The sequence below is a fragment of the Homarus americanus genome, unplaced genomic scaffold, assembly GCF_018991925.1.
Source record: "Homarus americanus isolate GMGI-L3 unplaced genomic scaffold, GMGI_Hamer_2.0 scaffold37032, whole genome shotgun sequence".
NCBI lineage: Eukaryota > Metazoa > Arthropoda > Malacostraca > Decapoda > Nephropidae > Homarus > Homarus americanus.
This window is the reverse complement of record NW_024731852.1, coordinates 10461312-10472060: the sequence shown is the minus strand read 5'-3', so window position 1 is coordinate 10472060 and position 10749 is coordinate 10461312. Positions and strand designations below refer to the sequence as shown.

The 10749-nt window shown below is 46.3% G+C and overlaps 1 protein-coding gene across 1 annotated transcript in view; it reads right to left on the bottom strand.

Annotated features, from left to right (window-relative positions):
- Window positions 1-2221: 2221 nt before the first annotated feature.
- LOC121867877 (trichohyalin-like) overlaps window positions 2222-10749 on the bottom strand; it is a 265880-nt gene continuing 257352 nt past the window's right edge. Inside the window, exon 9 of the mRNA XM_042368002.1 lies at window positions 2222-2317. Coding sequence (XP_042223936.1) covers window positions 2250-2317 — 68 coding nt within the window. The 3' untranslated portion in view covers window positions 2222-2249. The remainder of the gene's footprint in view (window positions 2318-10749) is intronic.

Below are 10749 nucleotides of genomic sequence, written 5' to 3'. Positions count from 1 at the left end.
CACTCCCGCTATTATGACAACAAAGGCTCACAGTTTGGGGCGTTATTATTATTACTTTGGTGTGTGTGTGTGTGTGTGTGTGTGTGTGTGTGTGTGTGTGTGTGAAACTGGCTCGTGCTTGAATCACAAGTATGGCGTAGAACATACACACATACAGGTGCGTCGAACACCTGGTTCTGGTCGCAGGTGTTGGACAATACCTAGTAACATGCCCTCTAAGAGACGCAAGTGTCAGCGTGTAAGTATCTGTAATATACTGTACACACACATCACATACAAGTCATATTCTAAGTGAACATGTTAAGTGCCAGTTCCACAAGTGTTAGTTCATTAGTCATACACGCGTCTACTTCCTGCTGCACAGGTGTCAATCTACATGAACCTATGTGTCAAATCCCACATGTATTAAAGACACGTGTCAGTAACAGTTGTACAAGTGTCAATCGAGAGCCACGGTCCCTTCAGCCAGTCCCTCGAGTCACAACACACTGAGGAACATTATTATCTTCTCATCCCCGTGTGGCCAGACAACCGTACACACACACACACACCCTTAACTCTTCCTCCTGCCAGCGTCAACACCGAACCAGTAACCGACAACTACATTAATAATAATCTTCCTCGTAGATATTGGTGCAGTACGGGACGGGGAGGAGGAGGAGGAAGGGGGTGCTCAGACACGGATACGCCCAACTACAAGTCACCCTTCAGACTCACCCTCCACGATTAGAACCAATTACCCGAGTCGTAATTTCAAAAAAAAAAAATATATATATATATATCTGCCTCAAGACACAATCCTAACTACTAGGTTATCGGTCATAGTTTTTTTTTCCCTAGGGAGAAGGGAGAGAGAGGGGGTGGTTGGTTGGTTGGCTTCTGTGTTGAAAATTATGAAACTCTCCCAGCTAACTTATGGGTTAAAGTTATGAACCTTCGCCACCCCAAAGTTACATCAATAAGTTAAGAAGTCCACAAGACCTAACTTTTAAAAGACCCTGCGTTCTCCCTCACCCCCAACGTATCTAACACCACAAAGACTCTTCGATGCTAACTCTTGGATGTGGATTTTAAGAGCCATATCGTACCTAAGGCTGATTGTGTGTGTGTGTGTGTGTGTGTACCTGATCAACACTGAGTCAAATATAACCGCTTTTTTTTTTTTGCCGTTGTGGTTCACCTGCTGGGAGAAAATGCAGTAATTCGGTGTTGGGCGGTTGGTGATGAGAACCTGTTTCTCCTCTTCCTACTCCTCTTCCTCTTTCATCTTCTCCTCTTCCTCCATCCTCTGTTCTTCGTTCTCCACCTTCTCTTGTTCCTCCTCCTCCACTTTCTTCTCTTGTTGCTTCTACCTTCTCCACTACTTCCTGCTCCTGTTCCTACTTCTTCTGCACCACCTCCTCCTATTCTTCCTCCTCCACCTTTTCCTGTTCTTCCTCCTCCACCAGCTCCTACTCCTCCACCTCCTATTCTTCCTTCTCCACCACTACCTCCTCCGTCACCAGACCTGAGGCGCCTGGGTGAGGGTGATCAAGGAGTGTGTAGTCTCTCAGGTGTTCAGGGATGACCCACCTCCATAATAGTCGCCTCCTGCCACCTGGGGCCCGAAAGGAGGACGACGAGGGGAGGAGGAGGAGGACTGGAGGAGGAGGACTGGAGGGGAGAGGGGAGGGAGGGGAGGAGGGAGTAGAGGGAGGAGGGAAGAGGTAGGAGAGGAAGAGGAGGAAAAGGGAACAGATTCAGATCTCAGATTTGCCCAAGAAGGAGAAGGAAAGGGGATGGAAGATGGCAAGGGGGAGAGGAGAGAAGGGGAAAGGGGAAAGAAAAGGAAATAGGCAAAATGATAAAAGTGGAAAGAAGGAAGGGGGAGCCATAGAACATGTACTACAAGGAGGGAGGAGGAGAAGGAGGGGGGATATCCACAGATGTGTTGGCAGTCATTCCATCAAGTGTGTATGGTTGCCAGGCCTCGTTCATTCATTCATCGCCCCAAGAGCTTCCTGTTTATCATGCAGCTCAGCCCGTCAAGTGGATCCCTCTCTCCCGCACCCAATAAAAGATACTGTATTGTACTCCTCTCCTGTAGACGTACCGGGGTGTGTGTGTGAGAGAGACAGACACACACACACACACACACACACACACACACACACACACACACACACACACACACACACACACACACACACACACACACACACACACACACACACACACACACACACACACACCAAAACATTACTCTGTTCCTAACATACCTCGGGCCCTTCTCCGCGTCCGACAGAGAGAGACATAGACAGCCTCAACACCTCCTTACCTGCAAGAGAGAAAAAAACAAACATAATTATCATATCAAAGAGACAAGATCATTAAAAACTCGTAGGTAAATTATACGTGTAGAGAGAGAGAGAGAGAGAGAGAGAGAGAGAGAGTTGTAAGAGCTGGGATGCTGTGGGTGGACGAGTTAAAACCGCCCGACAAGAAAGAAAAACTAGATTCTTTAACAAGCGTCTTAAAAGTTGAGGGAAGATGACGGGTGTGTGAGGAAGAGGGAGAACTTTTAACTTACACTTGAGTAAGACGAGTTAATGTTAATGTTGAGTAAGACGAGTTAATGTTAATGTTGAGTAAGACGAGTTAAGTTAATGTTGAGAAAGACGAGTTAATGTTAATGTTGAGTAAGACGAGTTAATGTTAATGTTGAGTAAGACGAGTTAATGTTAATGTTGAGTAAGACGAGTTAATGTTAATGTTGAGTAAGACGAGTTAAGTTAATGTTGAGTAAGACGAGTTAATGTTAATGTTGAGTAAGACGAGTTAATGTTAATGTTGAGTAAGACGAGTTAATGTTAATGTTGAATAAGACGAGTTAATGTTAATGTTGAGTAAGACGAGTTAATGTTAATGTTGAGTAAGACGAGTTAAGTTAATGTTGAGTAAGACGAGTTAAGTTAATGTTGAATAAGACGAGTTAATGTTAATGTTGAGTACGACGAGTTGTGTTAAGATGTGTTGTGTTAAGATGTGTTGTGTTAAGATGTGTTGTGGTAACTTAACATTGAGTTCAAATGTGTTGTGTTAAATTAAGGTTGAATAAGACGTCTGTGTGTGTGTCTGTTAACTTAAGGTGAAGTACGATATGTATGTATGTATGTATGTATGTATGTGTGTGTATGTATGTGTGTGTATGTGTGTGTGTGTGTGTCTTAACTCCTCAGCAAATACAAGTCCGCTATGACCCCCCCACTCCCTAAATTAACCCACCCGCCTCACTCAAGAGTAAACTGTTTACAATGCACCCGGGTCTCGCGCCAACACTAATACACGTGTTAAAAATGACTTTAACCGATATACCCTGTTATTTATGGGTCCCTTTACCCCCAGAACACACACACACACACACACACACACACACACACACACACACACACACACACACACAGCGTTCCTTCCTCATAAAAAGAAAATTAATCCTACTGGCATGACAATTCAAGAAGCTGTAAAGAGGAAAGTTTTCTTGGGATGTTTTAACCCCTTGAGTGCCAGATTACCGCTTGAGTACGATATATTAACCCCTGAGTACGAGGTGTCAACTTTCTAAAGTACGATGAGTTAACATTTTGAGTATGAAATATTAACCCTGGAGTACAATGACTTAAAACCTTTAAGAACAAAATATTAATCCAATGAGTACGATGACTTAAATCCCTGAGTCCAATATTATCGTATCAAGGTGAACAGGTCATCATATTCAAAGGGTTAAAACATCATACTCAAGGGAGTTATAAACCATCATACTCAAAGGGTTAAATCATCATACTAAAGGAGTTAAATCATCATACTTAAAGGATTAAACCATCATACCCAAGGAGGCTAAACCATCATACTCAAGGAGGAGTTAAATCATCAGACTCAAGGAGGGTTAAGCCATCGCATCCTATATCATTGTACTTAAAGGGATCAAAACACACACCAACCAACACAGACAAACTCCATATACCCAGTGATGTAGGGGGGGGGTGGGGGTGAGGGGATGGTGGTGAAAGAGGGAGGGGTGGTGGGGGAGGGGTTACATAGCAGTGAAGGGATTTTGGCCAACACTGTTATATTAGAATCTGTTAAACACTACAGAGAGACAGTGTGTGTGTGTGTGTGTGTGTGTGTGTGTGTGTGTGTGTGTGTGTGTGTGTGTGTGTGTGTGTGTGTGTGTGTTTATGAATCCCCATTGTTGGAATAGTTAAACAAAAAATATATATAAATATGAAGTTGGAAAAAAAAGGCTTGACTGGGTGTATTTTAGTGTTGTGTAAATGTACTTTTTTTTTCGTTTTTTTCTTTAGCCCGTTTATGTAAAAGTTGAGGGATAAACAGCATTACTATAACACTGAAGACAAGGGAAAAGGTGAGGGAGGGTGATGGGGAGGTTGGGGGGAAGGCTGGGGGGAAGGCCGAGGTGAGGGGAGGGCATGATGGTCTGTGTGGTGGCTGTTCCCACGCCCCTTTAACAGCACGGTGGCGGAGTGAGGCTGTGTGCTGTGCACACGCAGCGCTAACAAGGTGGGGGGACACACACACACACACACACACACACACACACACACACACACACACACACACACACACACACACACACACACACACACACACACACACACACACACCCAATTTTACCTGTCCACCTCAATCATTAATAAACATTAAACCTGATGCCTCTACCACCACATCTCACCCTCCTACTTCCAGCATCTCTCTCCTCCATCACACCTCTCTCTCTCACCCTCCCTCCCCAAGAGAAACAAAACAGAGTGTAATAAAGTCTGGTACACAAACACGTCCGGATATGCATGTTAATTCGCAATATCCAGGAGGAGGAGGCAGCGTCAGGAGGAGGAGGTGGTGAAGGCCAGTTGACTCATTCCCACTCAGGCAGGTCCTCGATACTCCCATAAAATAATAATAATAAAACAAGGCAAAAAAACAGAACATTCCGTGTGTGTTCCCGTGTCAACTATCTCGTCAACGGCCGTGAAATGAATCGTAAGTCCAAACACATATATTCTGGCACCTTTCACACCTGTACAGCAGTCGGTAATATGAAGGAGAGACAGATGCAGGAGGCAGCTGTGTCTGTACCAGCAGCAACAGCGGAACTACATGTGTATTCCTATTTACAGACACTAATCTTTTAACAAGTGTGAAATAAATCTCTCACACACACACACACATAAGCTCATCAATATCATTCTTGTTTACGCTCTCGACACCTGTAAACAGATGACGAGAAACAGCAGCATCAGAGACAAGTGTAAGAGGCAGTTGTGTGTGGTAGGAGCGGTGGTGGTGGTGGTGAGGAGGGCGACACGAGCCACCCTCCCGCCTATCACCACATTCCCTTTAACCTAAATGGGTCTGAAATCCCTCCTCCCCCCCCTCCCCCCAGCCGGAGATTAATTATGAGCGGGGGACTGAGCCACCAGGAATCCTATGAGTGCCGCAGCCCCTCCGCTCACACTCCAGACTGCCTTCTGCCCCTCCCTACACACCCCAGCCTGCCTTCTGCCCCTCCCTACACACCCCAGCCTGCCTTCTGCCCCTCTTTACACACCCCAGCCTGCCTTCTGCCCCTCTTACACACACCCCAGCCTGCCTCTGCCCCTTACACACCCCAGCCTGCCTTTCTGTCCCTCTTTACACACCCCAGCCTGCCTTTCTGGCCCTCTTACACACCCCAGCCTGCCTTTCACTTTCTTTACACACCCCAGCCTGCTCTCTGCCCCTTTTTTTACAATCTCCCCAGCCTGCCTTCTGCCCCTCTTTTACACACCCCCAGCCTGCCTTCTGCCCCTCTCTCTTTTACACAATCTCCCAGCCTCCGCCTTCTGCCCCTTCACACACCCCAGCCTGCCTTTCTGCCCCCTCTTACACACCCTGCAGCCTGCCTTCTGCCCCTCTTTACATGACCCCAGCCTGCCTTCTGCCCTCTCTTTTTACACACCTCCCCAGCCTGCCTCTGCCCCTTGCTAATAATCTCCCAGCCTGCCTTTCTGCCCCTCTCTTTTTTACACACCCAGCCTGCTCTCTCTGCCCTCTTCTTTTACACACCCCAGCCTCCGCCTTTCTGCCCCTCCCTACACACTCCCCAGCCTGTTAAATGCCCTCACTTTTGTTGCATTTTGCTAAAACATCATCATCATCATCATCATAAGCCCATATCATCGTTCAACATCAAAATTCATACACCTCAACATCATCAAACATCATCATCACCACTATTACTATAACCATTATATCTCATCATCACTATTACAACAACCATCATCATCACTTATTTACAAAACCACCTATCAGTCATATCATCTACCAGGCGGATAACGGCATCATTATTCTTCACCATCACTACTTCTCATAACTCACAGGTAAGTAACACCTTCCTCTCAAACAATCAGCCACTTCCTTAATACATCTCCACCTGTACGTATTAATTATCTAAAGGAAGTAAACTGTACAGGTGGTAATGATCAGACTCAGGTGTGTGGAGCTGACATGTGACAGGTGTGTGTGTGTGTGTGTGTGTGTATGTGTGTGTGGTGAGACAGGAAAGACCTTAATAAATAAAAAAACAAAAAAAACAACGTCCTTCCCCCCAACCAAACTCATTTACGTCACTTAGATAAAATGTGTAACAAATTAAGGTCTATTTTTGGTCTTCCTTCCCACCAATCTCTCTCTCTCTCTCTCTCTCTCTCTCTCATTTTCGTGGGTCGTTGATTAATTAATTGACTGTATACTATTTTAAACCTGCATTGACTTTATTTTCACAGTTGCTTTAAAATATATGAGAGAGAGAGAGAGAGAGGAGAGAGAGAGAGAGAGAGCAACAGGAAGAATGGATAAACCACAATAATCAAAACCCATGGGAGGGGAAGAAAGGGAAGATGGATGGATGGATGGATGGATGGATGGATGGATGGATGGATGGATGGATGGATGGATGGATGGATGGAGAGGATGGATAGAAAAGAAAGGAAGGAACGAAGGAAGAAGGAAAGAACCAGGTGGGTGGACCTCATCAACCACAACTCCCACCACCTGCCGCATCAACCCGGTAACACAACACAACACACACACACACACACACACACACACACACACACACACACACCTGAGAGTCAACCCACATATATACCTCATCACTCACATGTTCAAGCACAACACCAGGACAGGTTGGAGAGTGGTGGTTGTTGTGACGTCAAACTGTCCACCACCACCACAACAACGACAAGAGAGGAATACCTGAGTGCGTATACAGTTCACCATGGCAGAGAGAGAGAGAGAGAGAGGAACAAATACCACGAGCATTATTACAACAGGAACAATTTTTCCAATTAGTAATCAGCTGGGAATGAATTTTGTGTCCAAATTTAATACTGTTTTATTGCACACAGGCGCTCTCTCTTTCTCATGCATACACAAACACACACAGTCTCTCTCTCTCTCTCTCTCACATTGGCAAATTGTACACCTCAATTTTTTGCCAATAAAGATGTAAAACTAAAAATGTCACATGCAAACACACAACGTATCTCTTTCTCTCCTCTCTCATCCCTCTCCCTATCATTAACCAAAACAAGGTCTCTCACACACACATTCTCTCTCTCTCCCTCCCATGCAAACACCACATCAAGAGTAAAGGGAATACACAAGTAAATTTCATCAGGTTATGTCAACTGGACGCCAAGCTGTGCCCTGTTTACTGTGTCAATGTGGGAAATCTGCCATGGTAGGGTTGGGTTGGGTTGGGTTGGATTGGATTGGGTTGGGTGAGATGAGTAAGTTAATGAATAAAATAATGAGTGTGTATGAGAGTGAGTGTGTGAGTGAGTATGAGAGTGAGTAAGTGTGAGGAATGTGAGAGTGAGTGACTGTGAGAGTGAGTGACTGTGAGAGTAAGTGAGTGGGGCACAGGACAGAGTAAACACCGGGATCCTCATGACATCTTCAGCCCGCCAAAAAAAAACGAGAAAAATAAAAATACACGACTTAAAAGTTAGAGAGAGAGAGAGAGAGAGAGAGAGAGAGAGAGAGAGAGAGAGAGAGAGAGAGAGAGAGAGAGAGAGAGAGAGAGAGAGAGAGAGAGAGAGTCAGTGACGCAGGGAGACTATCAACGCCACCAGCCACAACAACAATGGAAGAAGCCCCATAAAGTGTAAAGGAGGGCAGTAATGGCGTCGCTGAGGGAGGCGGAGGAAAAGAGAGAGAGAGAGAGAGAGATAAACGGGAATAGTATAGGAGAGGCAACAACGGCGGGAAAACAGTAGCGACAACAGAGACCAATAACAGGGACAATGACAGCAATAACGGTATAACAGGAGGGACCACCAATCGGGATAATAGTGACAAGAGACAATCGTAACGGGCGATAACGGGAAATCAACAGCAGAAACAGTAGTTGAAAGATAACGGCAGAGAACGGTAACAGGAGTGAGAGATAATGGGAAGACTAAAACAGCAGCACAGCATTAATAACAGCACACCGAGGGAAGAGCAGCAGGCGGGAGGGGAAGGTGGTGTGGTGGTTAATAGAGGAAGAGGAGGAGGAAGAGGAGGAGGAAGAGGAGGAGGAAGAGGAGGAAGAGGAGGAGGAGGAGGAGGAGGAGGAGGAGGAGGAAGAGGAAGAAGAGATCAAGAACGACCTTAAAGCTGCTGACTCAACCCTTGTGCCACCCACCATCCTGCCACCCACCATCTAGATTTTGGACCCTGCCACCCACCACCCACGTATCCAGTCCCTGCCACCCACCTATCACAGTCCCTGCCGCCCACTACCCACACAAAGCCTGCCGCCCACCACCCACCTATCCAGTCCCTGCCACCCACCTATCACAGTCCCTGCCGCCCACATACCACAGTCACCACCCTACCAACATTACTGTGCCCAACCACAATCACCACACCGTAGCTACCACCATCCCAACTACCACACCACTACCACAATTACCACAAAAGAAGAAACCACAACCACTAAACCTGCACATTAACAACCATAATCATCATACCGCCACAACTACCACAACCAAATAGCACAATCAGTACTACCACCACAACCACATCACCACCAAAACTACCATAACAGCAACCACAACTACTCACACCACCACTACCACAATGACAACAACTAAAACAATACAACACCACAACAACTACTACCACATCACCACCAAAACAACCAAAACAACCACAACTAACCACCACCACCACACGTGCCAGGAGCCAGAACCCAGTAATCTACTATTAATACCACGAGGAAGTAGTGCACCTCAGAGGCTGCCAGGTGACGTCCACACCTGTGTTACGTCACGAAACAGCTGGCGGTGACTTTGGTGTTACACATACATACATATTACACACACACACACACACACACACACACACACACACACACACACACACACACATCTCTAAGTATAAAAAACATGATACACACAAACACACACACGAGGCAGCCTCACACTCCACTAACAATAAACGACAAATAAAAGTTTAAAAAAAAGTTAAAAACAAAAGTTACATTCTTCAGTAAAGAAATGTCAACAAAGGGAGAGACTCGGGGAGAGAGAGAGAGAGAGAGAGAGAGAGAGAGAGAGAGAGAGAGAGAGAGAGAGAGAGAGAGAGAGAGAGAGAGAGAGAGAGAGAGAGAGAGAGAGAGAGAGAGAGAGAGAGAGAGAGAGAGAGAGAGAGAGAGAGGTGAGGGGAAATAGAATGGGATGAAGAGAGGGAGGGATGATGAGATTGGTACAAGGGTGAGAGGAAGGGGAATGATAGATAATTGAAGGGGAGCGAGAGAAGATGGAAATTGGACAAGGGAAATAAAAAAAAAGGTAAGGAAGGGGGGAGAATGGGAGAGGCAAGGAAAGGACGGAAAAGGGAGAATAGAGGGTATGGAGATATGGGAAAGAAGGGAGAGGTAATGAGAGGAGGGATAATAATGGGAAGGTAGGAGGATGGAAGAGAAGGGGGGGGGAGGTGAGAGGAAGGGAGGGAAGTCATAAAGCAGATCACACACTCCGGAAATAGCGACGCCATGATGCAATAGGTCCAGGTCACCCCACCACCCTCACTAGTGACGCAAGATGACAAACGGCTGAGTTACGGCCAACCTCCCTGTAGTGAGTGGCGCGTCCCTCACCGGCCCATCAAACCTCCTGATTCCTCCCAGTGACAAGATGCCCATATAACCTAAGCTAGGCAAGGGTATACGGCGGCCAGTGTCGGTGTCAAAAGAACCTGTTTTGTGTCCGGGCGAGTGGCAAGGACGTCACATCTCCCAGAAATCGAGATATCACGCTCATATGACGGACGAACGGACGCGCGACAATGAAAAAAACAAGAAAAGTAAAGCCTGGCGTCAAACACAAAACAGTTGATGTAAGAATAATACAGCGTAGATAATGTTGAGAATAAAATGAACATTATTATAGTGGAGATGTGTGAGTCATTTCCTGTAGCATTAAAAACACGAGTTAACGCCAGAGGTGGTGAGGGCAAGACGGGCAGAAGGTGTAGCAGGTAAGAGGGCAGGGAAGGTCAGTGTCAAGGCAAGAGGTCGACCCTGTCTACCTGTCAACAATAGTGAGTGTGTTATAGGTTGGGGCCAGACGCTCCCAGGCCTCGCCACAATGCCCGGCCCGGATGTCATGGCCGGGTCTACAATGAGCCACTTCCCCAGTGAAACAATGGCGGCAGTTCACT